The 20,791-nt window shown below is 32.0% G+C and overlaps 1 protein-coding gene and 1 long non-coding RNA gene across 2 annotated transcripts; both read right to left on the bottom strand.

The window, feature by feature from the left end:
- Positions 1-1,038: 1,038 nt before the first annotated feature.
- Positions 1,039-4,130, bottom strand: LOC127148637 (uncharacterized). Its single transcript, XR_007819727.1, has 5 exons — positions 3,623-4,130; positions 2,694-2,797; positions 2,332-2,572; positions 1,475-1,556; positions 1,039-1,332 (listed from the first exon to the last, which is right to left on the bottom strand). It is a non-coding gene; the product is annotated as an uncharacterized LOC127148637 (long non-coding RNA).
- Positions 4,131-8,318: 4,188 nt separating this feature from the next.
- Positions 8,319-10,783, bottom strand: LOC103496602 (BTB/POZ domain-containing protein At3g56230). The gene is made up of 3 exons (XM_008458534.3): positions 10,542-10,783; positions 9,014-9,193; positions 8,319-8,942 (listed from the first exon to the last, which is right to left on the bottom strand). The coding sequence occupies exons 1-3, from the start codon at positions 10,719-10,721 to the stop codon at positions 8,484-8,486; spliced, it is 819 nt and encodes a 272-aa protein (XP_008456756.1). The 5' UTR covers positions 10,722-10,783; the 3' UTR covers positions 8,319-8,483.
- Positions 10,784-20,791: the final 10,008 nt, after the last annotated feature.

The following is a 20,791-nucleotide window of genomic DNA, read 5'->3' as shown; positions in this document are numbered from 1 at the left end:
AAATTTATTCCGTGCATAAACCCTCCCGTTCTTTTACACTCAACATCCATCCATTATATTTTGCTATATCTAGTTAATTTTATTATATATAAAAACAACATTTTAGAATAAGATATTGATGTGGTACTTTATACACTATGAAACCTAATAAGTTAACACAATGTAAATAGTTGATTTAGTTCTTAGTTCTTAAAATTAAATTTATAAACACTACCGTTGTATGACTTTTTTAAAACTATCAACTTTTCTTTCAAAGTTCATGTTAAGTAAGATGTTGTGTTTGACGGTTTTTGCACGTCAAATAAGATCGTACACTTGACATTATTTACATGTCAAGTATAAGATAATATACTTGACATATATTTAACGTCATGTATACCGTTTATTGATATATTAAATATACAATTTTTTCATTTTTTATTTCCTGCGTTAAGTACATTCATTTCAATAAAACTTATCCATCAACAAAATAAACTCTCCAACCAATAGTTACACAACAAAAAAGAAAAAGAAAAATAATTAATATAATAATTAAACCAACAATAATTTTATTTTTCTAAGCAATGTAATCAACAATTACAAAATTACAAAACCAATCCAACTATGCTATTAAAAAAAAAAATCACAAGACTACAATTTTAGTTCAAGAAGCACAAACTTAATTAAAGAACACATACTACAAAATTTGGATTACTTGACATTAATACAATGTCAAGTAAACTTATACTTGACGTTTTAAAATGTGTCAAGTAATCGACTGTCAAGTATAGTCATATTACTTGACACTAAAAAACCGTCAAGTATTACATCTCTTGACGTTAGTTTCGTGTCAACTAAGATATCATACTTGACGCTTTTTACGTATCAAGTAAGATAGTATACTTGACGTTGTTTACGTGCCAAGTAAGATATTTTACTTGACGGTTTTTACACATCAAGTAAGATAATCTACTTGATTCTTTTTACATGTCAAGTAGTATACTTTACACTTTTTACATTTCTCATTTCTTACTTTACATTCATTCAAATAAAGACAGATTCATTAACAAAATAAACCTTCAAATCAACAATAATTTCATTCTTCAACAATAAGTCATATGTATACATAATTTACAATAATATACAAAATTTACAATAATATTATACAAGTAGTATGACTATTCATGTCTCTCCACAAACTACTGTCAATTTACACCGATAAATAAAATTACTAAATATAAAACTCTAAAACATTAAATTATGTTCTGACCCTCAATAATTACGTTTTTTCGAGTATTAATACTTCATAAAGCCTCATAGTAAGTTTCACAAAATAATTCTTGAAGCAACAACCTACAATAAAATTTAGCAAGTTTTAGTAAAAAAGAAAAACAATTCATCTTTAAAAGTTTGTAGTCCGATCATCTAAACACATACACATATAAAACGATACTATGAAAGGGTTGCACATTGAGAATGTACATGTTGTACTAACCTTCATACTATGAGGAATCTTCCAGTCAACCATTAGAACAACCATCACTCAAGTATTTAACAACGACCATATTAGGAAGTACCTAAGAAAGACAAGGACAATCATAAATTAAGTATTTAACAAGTCAAAAAACAAAAATTGTAGGTTATATTAATCATCAATTGTCTAAGGAAAAAATAAAAGATACGAACTGCAAACATGTGTTCTCCTCAACTACTAAGCTTCAATTTAAAATCACTACTATAAAAATTGGATATTTTGCAAATGAAGAGGCTGTGAGTACATTTCTCAGCAATCTTAGCAGTGAATTTTTGCATAGTGACCTTCATTAAAGACCATTAAATACCATTGAGTAAACAATACACAACTCATAAAATTATTTGTTTCGACGTAGAGATATAGAAGAAGAATAACTGAAAAATACCCATGGACATTCGAGAACTTTTCCTTAACTTGAAAGGTCCATTGTCATTCCTAAAGGCAATCCTAGGAACATACTTTAACCAAACAGAAAATCAAACAAATGCATCTCTATAACATCCAAAAAGTTTGTAACAATCAGCAAGTTGATTGCAACATTTTTGAATCATTGCAAAGTTTATAACAAATGATTCTAACTATTTTTGAACCATTGAATCTTCAACATAGACAAACAACCTTTTCATAGGAGGCAAGGAGAAGATAACTCATGCTTTGGATGGTGTGGCATCTAATTATTATGTTATTTGTAAAGAAAACATACGAGTGTCTCGACAACTTGAGGAAATAAAAGCCAAAACGATGATCAATTCTTGGATTATTGCAGTGTTAATCAATTAAAGCAAACATTAAGAATGCGATGATTTGACACACACAACCTTCAGACTCGTGGGATCATTTTGGTTCAGCTGTTGGTTTAACTGTCCCTTAGTCTCAAAATGGTGTTCCCAATCCAAAAATGATGAGGCGTATTTCATTCAAGATATTTTGTATAAACTAGAATGCTTCCATGTCTTCAAATTAATTATGCCATTTTGTCATACTGTCAGAAGTATTTCAATATCAGCTCCTTGAGAATCTTTATATGTAACAAAAACCACTTGAGTGTTCTCACTTTCTCTACACCAAAAATAATAACAATAAAATAAAATGAATGCTTGCAATATACTAAAATTTAAATTAAACTCTCAAAGTCTATCACTAGTAAACCATATTCCCAATAGGAGATATTATCACTGACCTTTGCATTTTAACATAAAGGATTTCACCATAGAATGAAAATAATTCTTTGATATCTCTCTCACAAGTAAATTTTGAGATATTGCTGACTTTGACAGTTCTCATCTAAAAAGTAAAAGAAAAATTATTTAAAGAAATGCAAAAGTGTTTATCTTCTTATGAATTAAGAATATGTTTAAATGATTAAACATTTTGTTTTCAATCCAGTGGCATTTTCACATAATATCAAAAGTATAAGGTTGTGAATTCTAACTTTCTCAATATTATTTCTTCTTCAAATTAAACACTAAACTTCAATATGAAAGAAACCTAAAGAATAAATATAAAAAGACTAAGTATGTGATTTCATATATCTAATCAGCAAAAAACTCAAGGTTGATAGGTTCAATCATTTACTTAAAGAAAATATCAGATCTACAAGTAATCCAAACATATATCTTAGTGAATAAGACACTACAATTAGACAATTAACATTCAAAAATTTGATCAAAGTAATAGTCGAAGTTCATCATAGATATGAACATGTGTGTTTTGAGTTTAGTAGCATTGATTTAACACTTAATAATTTAAACTTCTCATTGAGTTTTCATCATCAAAGTGAAAAGAAACTAAGCTAAGATTCAGGTAACTAAATTCATAAACAAAAGGAAAGAAGGAAGAGAGTGCTTTGTTGATAAATTGGAATTGAAAAAAAAATGTAAGTGAAATTTTTGTGGGCAAAACAATGAGAAAGAGAAAATATTGTAGAAGCAGAGATGTTGAAAATGAAAAACCCTAATTTGAACATTATTGCAAAAAAGCTTGTAAGAAATAGAACCTACTCTAAAGGTTTTTGTCCATATATCTGCAGAAAAGAAGGGGGAAATGAAAACCAAATGAAAATACTTGAAATAATCGAACCAAAATATAATGAACAAGGAATACACTTACTTTTTGAGATCTGGAGGCTGTCTTGACCTACTCATGGTTAAGAACGGAAGAAAGAGATGTGAAGAGATTTTTACAGAACAGAGGTCAGAGAGATAGAAAAAAACCCTAACTAATCGAGAAGAAGGTCACGACGAGTTTTTAGATTAAAATGCTTGAGGAGTTCTCAAGTCTTGAGGCACTAGAGATCATTCAATATCATAAGGAAATGAGCAAACACCAAATGTATGAGGCACTTGCTCGTCAAAGGGGAATATAACAAAACAACTATTGAATGGAAGCAAGACAATGTGCCGATGAACAGAGAGCCGACGACAGAGATGGAAGCGACGTCGTCGTCGATTGAACGGAAGTCTTGAGAGGTCGGTCGATGAAAAGATGAGATGAGAAATTGATTGAATAATGTGAGGAGATGAAGAAGTTGATTGACCAATGTGAGGGTCGGTTGGCTATCGTGCTCGTAGAGAAAAGAGATGACGAAAATCAAATTTGAGGCTCACGCGGGTTTTGATTTAATTACTTTTTTTTTTTTTCAATAGCTCAATTTAAAATGAGCTATCTTGGAAGGCTATTAAAAGCCCAATTTGTTATGGTGTGAAAGGATGAAAATAAAAGGTATTTTTATACTTTTTCTTTTTTTCTTTTTATATTTTTATACTTGACATCTCCAAAACATTTTAAAATAAAAATGTTAACTATATTTGACGTTATTTCCACATCAAGTAATTGTTAACTATACTTGATGCGAAAAAAATGTCAAGTAGATTCTACACTATACATGATGTTAAAAAAATCGTCAGGTAAAAACTAACGTAAAATAATTCGAAAATTTTATTTTCTTCAAACTATACTTGACGCATTTTTCACGTCAAGTAAATGTCCGCTATACTTGACACGAATAAAACGTCAAGTAAACTCTCCTTTATACTTGACGCGAAAAAAACGTCAAGTAAAAGCTAACATAAAATAGTTCAAAGATTTTCGTGAAAACTCCGTTTTTTAAAGACTATAGTTCACATTTTTCCTTTAAGATGGTCAATACTTAACGTTTTTTTTTTTAATAAAAACTTCAAGTATGTAAAAGTAGCTAGTGTCAAATAAAGTAGATTTTGTAGTAGTAGAAGCTTGAAACTCAATGACCTTGGATGAACTTGGCTTCAAATAGAAATTTAAATCCCACAACCTAAAACAAAATACAACAATGTCAAGTTAAAATGGGTTCACATAGCGACATCTTATCAAATAGTTGCATTCCTTATGCCACTAAAGAATTGAAAAAAAAAATGACGAAGAATGTCATATTAATTCATTAATTCCTAGTAGTAAACGTCCACACTTTGATTCAAATAATTTGATTCTTAATAAACCTTTTACAAATTAACCGATCATGGATCTTTAAGAATCTGAAAAGAAAACTAGGGTACGTACGAGTCATGACTACCAAATTTTCAAACATTGAAATATATTAAAATGTGAACTTACGGGAGAAAAAAAAACTATGCATTGAGTTGATTGGCCCAAGAAGCCGATAAGATCAACCATATCCTCAAGCTTTAACTGAATGCCAATTTCTTCTTCAACATGCATTGTTACCACATCTAAAATTTGTCAAAGAAAAACTTCAATTTTCTTTTGGTGAAGGTCAGCTTGACTTGGATTTCATAAAGAATTTTCTTCCACTCGTTTGTAAGTATCATTCTCACCAACATTTCATTCAACTTCAACATAAAATGGGAAAAATCTAAAGATAAAAAAAATCCAAGAAGTGTTTCACAACATAATTAAACAACCTAAAAGTTGCAACTTCATTTAATGAATTATGAAGGTAATTTGAGATAAGAGAGTTGAGAAAAATTTGAATTAAATTTGACAGACATAGAGACACAAGGAAGAATTCTTGGACATATTACGCACAATGGTATATATAATATTACAGTCAATACCAATGAACCTTGAAACTTAAATCAATTTCAATTCAATCAATAAAATCAAAGTTCAAAACCAATAAAGAATCTTTAGGCCCATTTCCAAAACTTCAATAATATATTCTCATGTCAATGTTTTCGATACTTCAAAGTACAAACAATTTCAATAATCATTAAAAGCAGAATGAAGAACACCAAGAACGTACTAATCTTTTAAACAATGGCAATAAGACTAAAGAAACAATAAGAAAACAAGGTAGTCATCCCACAAGAATAGGGTAAAAAGAATTATTAAATAATAAAAAACATATTAATCGAAAGAATGTATTAGTCAACAAGAAGCAAGAGAAGTATATTTAAAAATTATCCAGCCTTGAAAACCTATTTTGCTGTGGGTCGCTGTCGAAGTTTATATGGTCGTCTGTCCGAAAATGGAGAGAATGGCATAGAGATGGAGCGCGACGGCCGGTGGAGATCGCGTGGGTTATGGTTGCGGTCGTTGAAAAGATCGTATGGTATGTGGTCAGCGGCCTGTGGAGATCGCATGGGCTGTGGTCAGCGGCCTGTGGAGATCGCATGGGCTGTGGTCCGTGGCTAGTGGAGATCGCGTGGGCTATGGTCGACGGCTGGTGATGGAGAGTTGTGGAGATGGAGAAGGATAAAACACGCGTAAGGGTTTTAGGAGAGAAAAGGGGAGATGAATGGTTTGAAGGGAAATTTTTATTAAATTTATTTTAATAAGTTGATTTTAATAAATTATTTTAATAAGTTTATTCAGTGGACTGACAGAAATAAAAAGTATCTTTATACTTTTTATTTTTAAATTTTTAAATTTTTATACTTCACATTTTCATAACATTTTCAAAGTGTCAAATAAATTTTTTAACTATACTTGACGTTGTTTCCATGTCAAACAAATGTCAACTATATTTGATGCAAAATAAACGTCAAGTAAAATCTACGTTATACTTGAAGCTAAAAAATCGTCAAGTAAAATCTCCGTTATACTTGATACTTGATGGGAAACAAAACGTCAAGTAAAAGCTAATGTAAAATAATTTGAAAAACTTGGTGAAAATTTAGTCTTCTTCAAACCATACTTGATGTTTTTTTTCGTCGAGTAAATGTTCGCGATACTTGACACGAATAAAACATCAAGTAAAATCTCCCTCATAATTGATGTGAAAAAAACGTCAAGTAAAACTAACGTAAAATAGTTTAAAAAATTCCATGAAAACTCCGCGTTTTTAAGACTATACTTGACGTTTTTTCTTTAAAATGGTCAATATTTGACGTTTTTTTTAACAAAAACGTCAAGTATGTAAAAGCAACTAGTGTAGAGTAAAGCAGATTTTGTAGTAGTGTTATAATTAATTTCCAACGTTCTTTTCCCTTGATTACCGATGTTTTCATAATTAGATCTCCTTATTAATTACCACGTTACTTTTCTTTTCCTCCGCTATATAAATACTTTTTCTTCTTCATTTTTGAAAGATAAGAGAAAACAAGAAAATCATTCTTTCACATTATCTTTTCGTGAGCTTGTTGAGCAAAACAAAAGTGTTTATTTGAGTGTTGGTATTTCAATCAGTTTCAATGCAATTCTAATTGAAGAATGAGACGGTAAAATTCTATTTGCACAAAGGAGCAGAGCTCGCGAAACGTCTTAAAGAAAGCGAGATCCGTGACTTAGTATTTCTTTCCTAACTAGTTTTTATTTTGATCAGAGGCGTTTTGACCAAGCGAGCTGATCCTTAGACATTCTGATTATAACACATAATTTTGACCAAACGATATACAAAGTGTATTACAAACTACCATGCGATACACAAGGAGAGACATCTGGTGAACAATTTAGGTGTTCTATCTAGAAAAGGAGATCTACAAGAAAAGCTATCATGCGTTGCGTTTAGACACTCGATCTAAGCATAGCCTTATTCAAATTAGAGGTGTGTGTTGGTATTTTATTTTTATATTATGAGCCTGAGTTAATTTAATTGAATCTTTAATTTGGGTTAGTATTTAATTAATTTGAATCTTATAGAGATTAGATTTGATTATTTTAGGACGACTCCAACAAAATTAATTAGTTAAAAAGAAGTGACTTAAAAAAGAGTAAATTTATTAATTAATTAGATTGATTCAACAAGATTACTAATATGGTACAACAAAAAAGAAAGAAAGATGATAAAAGCATTAAGGAATAAAATGATTGAAAAATTTGCATTTTTATATATTAAGGTTGAAATCAGGAGTATATGCAATGTAGTAAAGAAATATTATAAATAAAAAAAAAAAAAAAAGAAAAAAAGAAAATGATGGAGAAACAAATGAGACATGTGAGTTTGAATTAACTATTATAAAATAAATAAAATTAATTAGCTTCTTTTGGCAATTGTCACCACACCACCAACCACAGCTCTCTGCAAAACCGCGTCAAATTTTCAATTTTCTTTTTTGTTTTCTTTTTTCCTTTTACAACATATATTGCATTTCTTTTTCTTTCTTTCTTTCTTTCTAAATTAATTAATTAGGACCTCCCATTTGATTGAACCCACAATCCTTCCTTGAGTTTTACGAAATACAATAATTATATATTAAAATGCAATACCAAAGTTAACCCAAATCAAAATCGAGTCTAACCAACTTATAAAAAAAACCTATGAATAACCCATTGAGGCTTTCTGGATAAAGAAATTTAAGACCATATTCAATTCTAATACTTCTTCCATCCATCATTATCTTTTCCTCTGAACACACAAATTCACCACAAAAACATCCAAACTATATACACATTCTATTTTTATTTTTTCTTCTAAATCAAAGCAATGCTTACGTCTCCATTTTTAATCTAATCTCATGGTTCCTCGCCAATTTTTTTTTTTTTTTTGGGTGCTTTGTAATTAAATAGTTGAATCCAAATTCAGAATCAAGCAGAATTAATTAGGTCTATTTTTTCTAGCATCCATTAAAGAAGCTCTAGTAATCTGGAGAGAAAGATGAGGATTCTTGAGAGCAAAGGCTTCAAATCCAGAAGAGAACACTATCTCCTCCATGTTTCTAACAATGAAATCCAACGCACTCTCCTTCAACGCTCTACAAGAACAAACTTCCCCAATCTCCAATACATCCAAAGCACTCTCACAATTCAACCATTTCAACATATACCTCTCGCAAAATTTCTGCAAATACGGAATCTCGTATTTATCCCCCGCCATAGCCAACGAATACACGTGCTTCTTCACTTTCTCCTCCGCCAAATCCCCGCTGTACAGAAACTCCATCAGCGATTCCAGCTCCTCCTGGCTCAACTCCGGCAGCGTAATCGTGGAGTTGGTTGGAGCAGCCTTGCATCCGTCTGATTCGAGTATGTTTTTGAAGATATCGGATCGTGTGGCCTATATAAAATTGGAGGAAAATTAAGTTATGGAGTGCAGATATAGATTGGAGAAAGGTGATGAGGATATACCAGGAGGGCTCTGTGAGCGGAAATGGAAGGGGAGGCGGGTGATCCGGGGTTGAGTTGAATATCGGTGTGGATTCGGTGGCGGAATGCGGCGGTGAACTGGGCAAGGAAATTGATTCTTTCTTCTAATTCTTCTTCTCTATTTTTTAAGTCTATTATCCATTTTGAAGCATTAGTGAGTGTCTGTAGAAGGAGATCCGATCCATTACTCCTCAATTTTAGATTTTTATTAATAATACTCTCTTAAGTCTTAAGTAATTTTAAATTCAAATCCTTCCTAAACCTTTTTAATTCTTTCTCATCTAATTTTTTAAAGCAGTGGATTGATTACACACAAAAAGAAAAAACACATGAAAATTTAGATTACTATCTCGAGTCTCATGAGTCATGGTTTTGTAGGTGGTATGTCCTTGAATTCACACCATGCATTATCTCCAACACATTGTTGTGGTCCTTATATCAACTTCATAGTCTCCTCTATAGTGATCTCTATCAAAATTACTCCTTCTTTCATTTTCTTATCTACGATTTCCAAAGAAAATTGCTATTCAAGATAAATGTTTTTTTTTTCTTTTGGGTTATTGGTTAATTATTCATATTCATGTCTATAAAAGTGTAATTGTTTATAGACTCCAATATATTTTGCAAAAAAAAATTCACATTGTAATACATTTGCTAATATTTAGAGGGGTTTGAGTGAATTCTTCCTTTACTATGTATTATTTTATCACTGATTTTTAAAAAACTAGTTGTGGTTTTGAAATTTGAGAACCGGTAACGTAATAAAGCGGACAGTACACCCAAAATTATGTTTTGCTTGTAAGTAAGTTGTAAAACTTGTTCCTATAGTCCGTACATTTTTGTTCTTGGGACTCAAATGAAGCAATGTTGGCCCATTTAACGTCTACCCAAAAGTAGCCTTTTTCCTTTCTTTCTTTCTTTCTTTCTTTTTTTTTTTTTAAAGAAAAAGCCCACATATCTCATATTTGTCATAAACTTAATTAATTAAAATTTTCTCTTTTTCTCTAAAATTGAAAAAAAAAAGAAAAAAAAAAAGAAAAAAAAAAAGAAAAAACAAATCCTCTCTCTATATGTTTATTTTCTTAGAAGCAAGTTTTAAAATCTTTTAAACTATTAAAATTATACAATTCTAATCTATATATGTTCAGAAATAAGTCCACAAAATCGATATAATTCATTAAAAATATACAATAACATAAAAATATATATACATTGTCAACCTAATATATAAGACATTTTTAGTTTCTACAAAGAATGGTTGAATCTTCGAGATCTAATAAATTCACACTTATCTTTTAATATTTATATCTACCTCCAAAAGATGTTTAAAAGATAGTGTAGAGTAAGTCAACGAAGGTAAAATTTTGAGAGAATCAAGCACAAAGTAAAAACATCATTAAGTGTCAAACAAATTCATAATATAACAAAAAACAAAAGTCAAAGTGTAGTTAGAGAAGCAAATGTGGAAGTGTAACAGTTGAAAAGAAATAGAGAAAAAGAAAGAACTTGCCTTACAGGAAGATCCAATTTGGGAAACAGGAGAGACATTATCATTAGTTGGTTTACGATCATTTTGAAGCTTGTTTATCAAATTTATCACACACTTTGCTCCGTCGTAACACGACCCACAAATCGTGTTTCGTGGCGGCCGGAGAATCACCGGAAGTGAGCTGCAGATTGAGCAGTCCATATAACTCACCTTCAAAATGAATCACCAGGAACAAGATGAGGGTTGAATAATTTTGAAACACAATGTCTTGGGTTTAAAGAAACAGAGAAGTGTTGGTTGTCTATTTTTAAATAAAATAAATTAAATTAAAAAAAAAAAAAAAAGTTTGTTATATTTATTTGGTGCTCTCAACTTAAAGGAATCTAGAAAAAGAAAGAAAGAAATTGTTAAAGTATTGAGTTTGTTAAATAATGATTGAATAATGTTTGTTTGTTGGTTTATCCTGTAAATGATAAAGAAGAATCTGATTGAATGATTGCCTTAATTGGGCTTTGATTTGAATTTGTATCTTAAACATTTTGTTTTAGGGAGTGCAATGACTACCTTGCCCTTCAACTTGTGAGGAGGTTTGTTGGGAGTAGGTGGGTAAATGGGGGAGAAATGAAAGATTTGTTGAGTGTGTTTTAAAGAAATGGAAATATATAATAGAAAATGGTTGGAAGTGGAAAAGGACTTTCCAACCTCACTCACAGCCCATACCTTTGAGGCAAACACGTCTTCTTCAAAACTTACTTCCTATTCTATTCATGCTTTGGAATTTTAATATTACACTTAATTTTAAATTACGGTTAATCAACCTTTCCCTTTCATATGTTCTGTTGTGTTGACAGTCTCTACCACTTTTCAATCCTCTTTTTCTGGTTATTCAGTTGACTTATGAGGGTACTTGTATTAGTATACCCAAAAAAACAATCGCGCATAATCTAACACATAACACAATCTCAACCTCGAATTTCCCAAAAAAAGATCTACAACACGATACCTATTTACAGAAGCAAATAGAAAAATAAAGACACAAATATTGATAACTTAGTTCGGTGCATCTACGTCTAGAGGATAACGTAACCGATGGAATGAAACTTCATTGTATTTTAAAGTTAAACAATTATAACAAAAGTACTTATATGACAGACTCTCTCTTTATTACTCACTTGTAGCTTTCTCTTCAATTATTTCAACTTAGACTCTTCATAAGTTTGAGTTCCTTTAATACGGTTAGCGTTTGAAATATATTTTGGAGAGAATAGTTATTATTTATAGAAGAATAAGGAAGACATATAATGCAGAAGAATAAAGGATCCACATAATCTGAAATCATGAATAATATAAGGAAAATGTATTTTGTTAAAGCTGTTGTCCATCGGTACCAATGTTCTTGACAACATCGTTGCCATGCGTTGACCAACATGTTGCTCAAATTACTCAGTCAATTGTATCTTGTAAATATTGATATATTATGTTAGTTAACCTATATATCACGAAATGTAAGATAGTACAAACATGTGACATGTTAATCAAAACTTATAAATAAATTTTCAGTTTGAATATTTCCGTATATTGAGCAAGGAGCAAAAATGACACCACAAAACTTGTTGAAGGACGAAACATCAATCAAGATAAGAGGCTGATTTAAAAGATTGTTGAAGGACACAGAGCCAATTCAGTCATTTACAAAGAGAAAGAAAATGAAAGATAATAAGAAAGTTTAAAAGTTTAAGATTTGAAAGTGACAATTACATAAAGGTGAAAGGACAATCAAATTATCATTCAATTGATCCAGGGAATGATAGAAAAATAGAAATAGTTAATGCAATAACTCAATTATGCAAAATTTGCTTAAATATCAAGATTAATAGCACAATTTAACGTGAATAATTGTAAGAACTTTTTTTTTTTACTTCTTTTTCCTCTTTTCTTCTTTTTTTTTCATTTTTTTTTGGGTATGTAATGATGGAAAAAGGAGATATGCACTGAGGAAGTACGAATCAAAATTACTTTAGATGCATCTAAACTAATTTAGAAGTTAACATGCTTAATAACTACCCTAATTACACTAATTATGGTTAGGAGAAAAATACATACCTTTGAAGCCTCCCAATCTTCGATATCTCCTCACGAACATGAATCGAGACCACTATTAGTGTTGATCCACTATTCTCCAGACATAGAACCATATTGTGGGACTCATTAAGTGAAGGAAAAATGAGAGAGGGATATGGAATTAGGAGGAACACTACAAGAAATCGGGATTTTCTCGACGCCGAAAAACGTCGGGGAAAGTGAAAAATACGTCGGGAAAGGATCTCCCGACGCATTCCTCGGCATCAGAACAAACGTCGAGCGAAGTGAGTCGGGATAGGCTTTCCCGACGCGTGACCAACACAGCGTCGGGAAAGCCTCCCCCGACACCGTCTTTGCCGACGCAATCCACGGCATCGGAAAAGCCTCATCTGCTTTCCCGAGCCATGTACTGCATCGGGAAAGCCTCCCCCGACAAGCTTTACCGTGCAGCTTTGTTAAGGAACCGCTTTGTGGACACGATACTGAAAGCTCGAGAAAAGGCACTTGAAAAGATTCGTTAAACTTGAGATTTTTCTTGTTTGTCCAATGTTAGGCCAACCCTATGATGCACAGACGCACACATATTCATTCAATGAAAGTTGTTTCAATAAAAAAAATATTCATTTAAGATATATTTGTTTTGAAAGTCATTGACTGACTTAGCTACAGGGTGACAAACGGGTCGGGATCCAGAAAAAGTGAGAATGGAGAGAGAAGAACTTGAAAGACAGCTAAGAGAAGGTTGGCGGCGAGCTACGGACGGAGGAAGGCTGAAGCTAAAGTTGCGGCCGCGGCGAGGGACGGGGGCGAGGGACGGCAACGACGATGGAACGGACAGCGGCGAGCTACGGACGACGACAAATGTTTCTCTCTTCTCCGAACCCTTTCCTTTTCGTTTTCAGTTATGTGTAAAACAAAAACGAAATAAATATTTAGAGGATCTCTCGACGCACTACTTAGGCTTCGAAAAAACCTAGACATTTTCCGACGCACTACTTACGGCGTCGGGAAAACCTAGGCCCCCTTATTTTCCACGTGAGGCTTTTCCCGATGCATTACTTACAGCGTCGGGAATACCCCTTATTTCCCGACGTCTTGTGTCTGACGCATGAATTGTGCATCGGGAAAACCTCTTATTCCCAACATCTTACTTTATGCGTCGAGAATAGCTTTTTCTCCCGACGTCTTACTTTATGTGTCGGGAGAACCTCTTATTCCCGACGTCTTTTATGCCGACGTCTTTTTCGACGACGGGAAAAGTTTGATTTCTTGTAATGGAAGGAACCAAAAAATTTGGTTATGTGAAAGAGGTGAGAAAATTTTGAATAATTTCTAAAATTTTCAAAAGTCGCAAAAAAAATTTCAAAACTTACTTTTATAAAAACATTACATACATAATGTAGGGAAATAATAACTCCAAAAATCAACATCTCATTCTCCACTTAAACTTAATGGACTATATGTTTACATCTTAATATGTAAACTTATCCCATTAAGTGTTAGTGGAATTATCCAAAAAAATTGTTGGATTTTTCCTACTAACTTTAGTCAAAGGGCAATATGGTTTGACCAATTAAGTCAAAATCAAGCTGACTTTTTTAAGACAAAAATCAAACATTTTGACTTTTTACAATTTTGTCCATCTTGACTAATTTTGACCTTTGAGCATGAATCCACATTCATTTTTTTAAAATTTAAATCACATTTGAATATAAAGTCGGTCAAAGTTTGACTTTTCAAAGTCAAAAGTCAATATTTTGACTTTTCACAACTTTGACCATTTCCATCAATTTTGAGCTTCCAAAAATGAATCTATATTCATAATTTTAATATTTAAATAACATTTAAACATAAAGCTCTATAATTGATGGCTATAGCACATATATTTGTCAATTTCTCTTTCTACCTAATTCGAACAATTCGAATTATTCCAACATATTGTTCTAAGTTAATTCCATATGAGCTAGCAGGGGAACCTAATGAACCTATAGATCATGGGCTCCAACGGTTCGAGATTTCTAGCTAAACTCTTTTAAATCGTGTTAATCAACATTCGTTAACTAATGGGTAATTCTGCTAAAATCTTGTAGTTACACTCCCTCACTATAGTTGCATTTTTGTCCATCTAATATAACCATGATTAGTAAGTTAATCCTTCACAAGTTGTTTGTATCCTCGGTTAGGTCAAAATACCATTTTACCCCTGAGACTACATCTTGTTCCTTAAGTCCAACTAATCCACTATTGAACAATTGGTTTAAGGTCCAACCTATAACCGAATTGCTCTCGGGCCAATGGGAGGGCGAGATCCCTTTTTCAAGACTTGGATTTAGTCCTTAAGGGAACAACCTATCTACCAACCCTAAACCGGGTAGGAGTGAATTCTTCTTACATCCTATGTCCTTAGACATCCACTTGGTATTACCCTTGTAATGGGAGGCTTATTGGGCCAGCACCGTTGAGCTGCCCTCACCTATGCAAATCTAAGGATAATACTGTTTGAACAAAAGTTCATAGTTAGCTCAGGATTAAGATTAAGTTACTTAGGTCATCATAATCGAAATAGTCAGTTTATATAGTCAATGGTGTTATAACTTAAAAGTGACTATTTCATGGTTCCAGTCTTATGCAAACTCTTTACATAAGATGCTCTCACTCTTATGTCTCTACATGAACGATTCAGGATCAAATCGTTTATACTAACTATAGAGCGGGCCACATTTATAGTGTCCTCAGAATAAGGCGCCCAACCTTATTCATACACTATAGACTGTTTGGGCTATATACTCGAAGTTGATCCATGTTTATGTCTCTACATAAAGTTCAAGTCTATACTAGACAGCCTCGAAGCTTTAGTTTATTGAATTCAAGATTATAGTATTTAATTTTCACTAATAAGTCCTTAATAACCATTTTATTGAATAGAATATAATTTTAACTACAAACTATGAGTTTTAGGACATAAATTTCAACATGTAAAACATTATAAGATAAAAATAGGCTAAAGATATGAAGAACAATAAATGAAAAGACAATAAAGAAATGAAAAGATGAAATTGAAAACTAGAATCAAAATATTACAATAAGAAAGAATCAATCCTAGAGTAGGTCAAAGATTCAAGCTATTAAGGTAACAAGCACTACAAGAAAATCAGTATATTCCGACACTTCTTTGGCACGTCAGGAGAAGAAGCATCAGAAGATAGACTTTTTGCCGACGCCATAAGATGAGTGTAAGAAGAGTTACTCTTTTCCGACACCATTAGTTAAATGTCGATGCCATTAGTAAAATATCGAAAATACCCATACCAATCTAGACGTGGCATCGGTAATTAATTAATTATTATGTTCTACCCAACACCATGCATATACATGTCGGGAGTGGTATACCTATTCCTAACGTGTTACTAATGACATCGGAAATAGGTGGGAGCTCTTGATATTTTCGTGCTATGCCGGGGCTTCTCCTATAAAAACCTTTCCACATCTGTCATTTATAAATCTGGAAAGAAGAAGAAGAAGGAAGAGTGAGAGAGATGAACGAATAAACGAAGCATCCGTTCGTCGTCGTTCATCCTCACCGTTCGTTGTTGCCTTTCGCTCGCATTCCTCTGCCGCTCGTCGTCCTCTACCCGTCGTTGCTCGCCTTTCATCCTCAGGGTTTTGGTTTTTTTTTTTTTTTTTTGTTGAAGTTAAAGAAAAACTTGTAGATTTAGGATATATTAGCTTTGGAACTTGATTTTGTTAGATTTAGGGTATGTGTTTGATGTATTTTTTTTTTATTTAGGTATGCTTGATTTTGTTTGATTTAGGAATTTTTTTTCTCTTTATTTAGGTTTAGGGTTTAGAAATAAGGAAATCCATGAATATTTGTTTTCGTTCTTTGTTCTGATAGTTTTTAGCGAAGGTTGTAAGTTTGTATGACTTCTCTTAATTTGCTTCATGTGATTGAAGAAAGGAAAAATAGTTAGAAGAAAAAGGTATGGAATTAAATGAGATTAAATATGTAAAAGTTTTCTTGGATTGTGAATTTGACGATTGCAATTGTGTATATCAATTTGTAATGTATATGTGAATGTTGTTAGTGAATATTATTCTTGTGTACTTGGAGTTAATTTTTGGTCCAAAATTATTTGTGGGATAATTTGGAGTTAATTTGTGGTTGATCTGTTTTGGCTATCCTACAGTTATGATAGCCTTTAGTTTAAACTTAGCTTTAGTGAAAGTTGCAAAATTGGAAACTTATGAGGTGTAATTTGTTCATGGATTAAGTTTGAAGGGGGAGGAAAAATATACTCCACAAGAATGAGATTAATATATATATATATATATATATATATATATATCTCGTAGAAGTGGAGGTTTGTGGCTAAATATTGTTGACCATTTTTTGTCTTAACACTTTTTTCGTTAATTAGTGGTTGAAATTTTGTGGACTCTTTGGAGGAGAGGAAAAATAGAGTTTTTCGTGGTGTGAAAAGAAACATATTGAAGTTTGGTCCTTTGTAAGGTTTTAATTTCATGTTTTTGTTTGGGCATTAATTTCGAAGGCTTTTTGTAATTATTCCCTTGGCAATGTCTTATTTAGTCTCATTCTTAGTATATAGGATGCACCCAAAGTGAAATATGTTGAGAATGAACAATTGAACATATTGGAAATTGTTGTCGAACATTATGTGGATGAACACATTAAGGATGTCACTCTATGCAGAGTTGATGTTGGTCCTACAGTGGTGGAAAGATCGGTTGTTCATCATCTTGTTGACTCATAAACGATGATGAACAATTACCGCCTCAAAGCAGATCAAGCGATGACGAATCATGATGAACCATATGTTCCGACATTGTAAGCATTCCGTTAGGAGACAAGCTATTCCCGATGTTGCGTCGGGCATTCCTTACTCTCGACTCTGGAATGAGCATGTCGGAGTTACCTTTTTCGACATGCTTTCAATCCATCGAGAATTCCAACGTCAGAAGTAAGGAATGCCCGATGCATGGACGAAATACGTTAGGAATTCATCCCCTGATGCAGTTCTCCCGACTTGTCTCTCGACGGTCTCGTATGCGTTAGGAGATCCTTTCCCAACGCATTTGGGTATATATGCCGATGCTTTTGGGCATCGGGAGATTCACTATATTTTTGTAGCGAATAACCTTTAAATCTAAAAAAACTAACACCTTCTCAAACTAATTTACATCAATGAAAAGAATGTTAGAATTAGATTACCTCTTAGATCGAAGATTTAGAAGCAAGATTTGAAAATCTTGTTCTAAATTGAGTCACTTGACAATCAAACTTGATCAAAGTTAGATTAAATGGCCCGCATGCATTCTATCACAAGAATTGCAATTTCTAAGGAAAAAGTCTCAATACGAGATTTCAAATTTCATTCATCAAAAGTCTTAATCTCATCAAATGGTAGGATAAAGACAATGTATAGTATTGTAGAGATTATCATAGCCTATTTAATGTAAATTCCAGAATGTCAAAATAAAACATTGTTGAAATTTATGTCCTAAAACTCGTCGTTTGTGGTTTAAAACTATATTCTTTTAAATTAAGTAGTTATTGAGAACTGTGAAAATATAATACTATAATCTTGAATCCAATAAACTAAGGTCCCAAGACTATCTAGTGTAGACTTGAATTTTATGTAGAGACATAAATGTGAATCAAGTTTGAGTTTATAGCCCAATTATTCTATAGTGTATGAATAAGGTTGATCGCCTTATTCCGAAAACACTATGGGTGTGACCCACTCTGTAGTTAGTACAAACGATGTGATCCTTAATCGTTCATGTAGAGACATGGGAGTAGGGGTATCCTATGTAAAAAGTTTGCATAAGACTGGAACCATTAAATAGTCACTTTTAAGTTATAACACCGTTGACTATTTAAACTGACTATTTCGATTGTGATGACCTAGGGTAACTTAATCTTAATCTTGAGCTAACTATAAATTTTTGTTCAAATTAAACGGTATTATCCTTAGATCTGCATAGGTAAGGGTAGCTTAATGGCATTGGCTCAATAAGCCTCCCATTTTGAAGGGTAAAACTAGGTGGATGGCTAGGAACATAGGGTGTAAGACGAAATTCACTCCTACCCACTTTAGGGTTAGCAGATAGGTTGTTCCCTTAAGGATTGAATCCAAGTCTTGACAAGGGATCCCGCCTTCTCATTGGTCCGAGAGGGATTCAGTTTATAGGTTGAACCTTAAACCAAGTGTTCAATAGTGGATCAGTATGACTTAAGGAACAAGATGTAGTCTCTGGGGTAAAACGGTATTTTGATCCAGCCGAGGTTACGAACAACCTGTAAAGGATTAACTTACTGAATATGGTTATATCATATAGGTAGAAATATATCTATAGTGAGGAGAGTTCAACAACAAGACTTTAGTGGAATGATCTGTTAGTTAACGAATGTTAATTAGCTTGGTCTAAAAAGGTTTAGCCAGTTAATCTTGGATCGTTGGAGCTCATATAAGTCAATTAGGTTCCCCTGCTAGCTCATATGAAATTAACTTAGAACAATATATTAGAACAATTCGAATTTTTCAAATTAGGTAAAAAATCAAAGTTTGACTTTGACTGTGATTTGAATAGTCAAAATGACCATATTGCCCGTGGACTAGTTAGTGAAAAATCCAACATTTTGTTGGATAGTCACACTAACATTTAGTGGGACAGGTGGCTACATGAGATGTAAACACCTAACTTATTAAATTTCACTAATTGTTAGTTGATTATTAGGTGTTGAGATTTAAGAAAGTAATTACATCCAATTTTGCATGTAATTTGTCTATTTAAAGGATATTTTTCAAATTAAAGAAGATTTTTGTCATTTTTGTAATTTTGAACTACAAAAATAAATATAAATTTTCCTATCTCAAATCTCAACTTGATCCCTCCTCCAATTTCCATTCCTCTCTCACATTTTTTCCTTCACTTAACAAGTCCCACAACCCGGTTTTAAGCCCGAAGAATAGCAGGTCAATACTAGTGGTGGTCCCAAGTTCATGATCGTGAGGAGATTTTGAGGATTGTGATGATTCAAAGGTATGTATTTTTTCTTAACCCTAATTAGTGTAATTAGGGTAGTTATTAAACACGTTAACTTCTAAATTAGTTTAGATGCATCAAGTAATTTTTGATCCGTACTTCCACTGCACATGTCTCGTTTTTCCATCAAACATTAACCAAATTTTCCATCTTCTAACCACTATTTTTAATGCATCGCGATTTCTACCTGCACTTTAAATTTAAAACTTAAAAGCTAGAAAAAAATTAAATACTACAAATACCTTTAAAATAAAAATGCTAAAAATTAATTAAAAATAACTAAAGTTTACTAATAACTTATAGGTTCAAAGTCCATATCACTTAACGAAGAAAATTTAGGAAAGTGTTTGAAATACATTCTCAAATATTTAAATTGTCATTTTAAAAAAATAGAGCATTTGATAACTATTTAAAATAGTTTTTAAAGTGTTTTTTAAACCATGTTTAAATAAAAATTATTTATTTCAAAAACATTTTTCTTTCTAAAATCAATAAAAACATGCCATTAGAGAATGAAAAAGAAAAAAGAAAACATCAGAGGGGAAAAGTAATTGAACATCTATAACAATTGCAAGAAAGAGATTATTACATTGATTATTTTTTTTAATAATTACATTGATATGATATATATTCAACTTTAACTTATTTATGGATGAAAACAAAAACTAAGACAGAAAGAACTAACACATTACACATTAACAATATTATACAGTATATAAGATTAATAGGTAGCAACAAAACTGTATTAGCCCACAAAATCATCCTCCAAAGACACTACATTATGAAAAGCAATAATGTAAGTTAAGTGGTAGCTTTCTCTTTTCAATGGGACTTCACACTTCTTTAATTAAAGCAATAAAAAAAAAAAGAGATTCTTAAAAAATAATAATATAAAAAAATCAAGAGAACTAATCCTATCCAATTAACTATGTGGTTTCAATTAATAAATACACCATATGATTGACTCACACCCTCAAAGCAATGGTCAAAGTTTGGTCACCTGTTTCATTAAATTCTTTTTTAATTCAAATAAACATACTTTCCTCAACAACAACAAAAAAAAAAAAATAATAATAAATAAATAAATAATTGATTCAAAATTTTCAACCAAGATCTTATAA

Source organism: Cucumis melo, chromosome 3, assembly GCF_025177605.1.
Source record: "Cucumis melo cultivar AY chromosome 3, USDA_Cmelo_AY_1.0, whole genome shotgun sequence".
NCBI lineage: Eukaryota > Viridiplantae > Streptophyta > Magnoliopsida > Cucurbitales > Cucurbitaceae > Cucumis > Cucumis melo.
This window is presented reverse-complemented; position numbering and strand designations above follow the sequence as displayed.

Coding starts and splice junctions, on each gene's coding strand:
- LOC103496602 (XM_008458534.3), bottom strand. CDS start 10,721: ATGGACTGCTCAATCTGCAGCTCACTTCCGGTGATTCTCCGGCCGCCA. Junction 9,194..10,541: donor AAATTGGATCTTCCTGTAAG/GCAAGTTCTTTC, acceptor CTCCTTCTACAG/ACACTCACTAATGCTTCAAA. Junction 8,943..9,013: donor CCGCTCACAGAGCCCTCCTG/GTATATCCTCAT, acceptor AATTTTATATAG/GCCACACGATCCGATATCTT.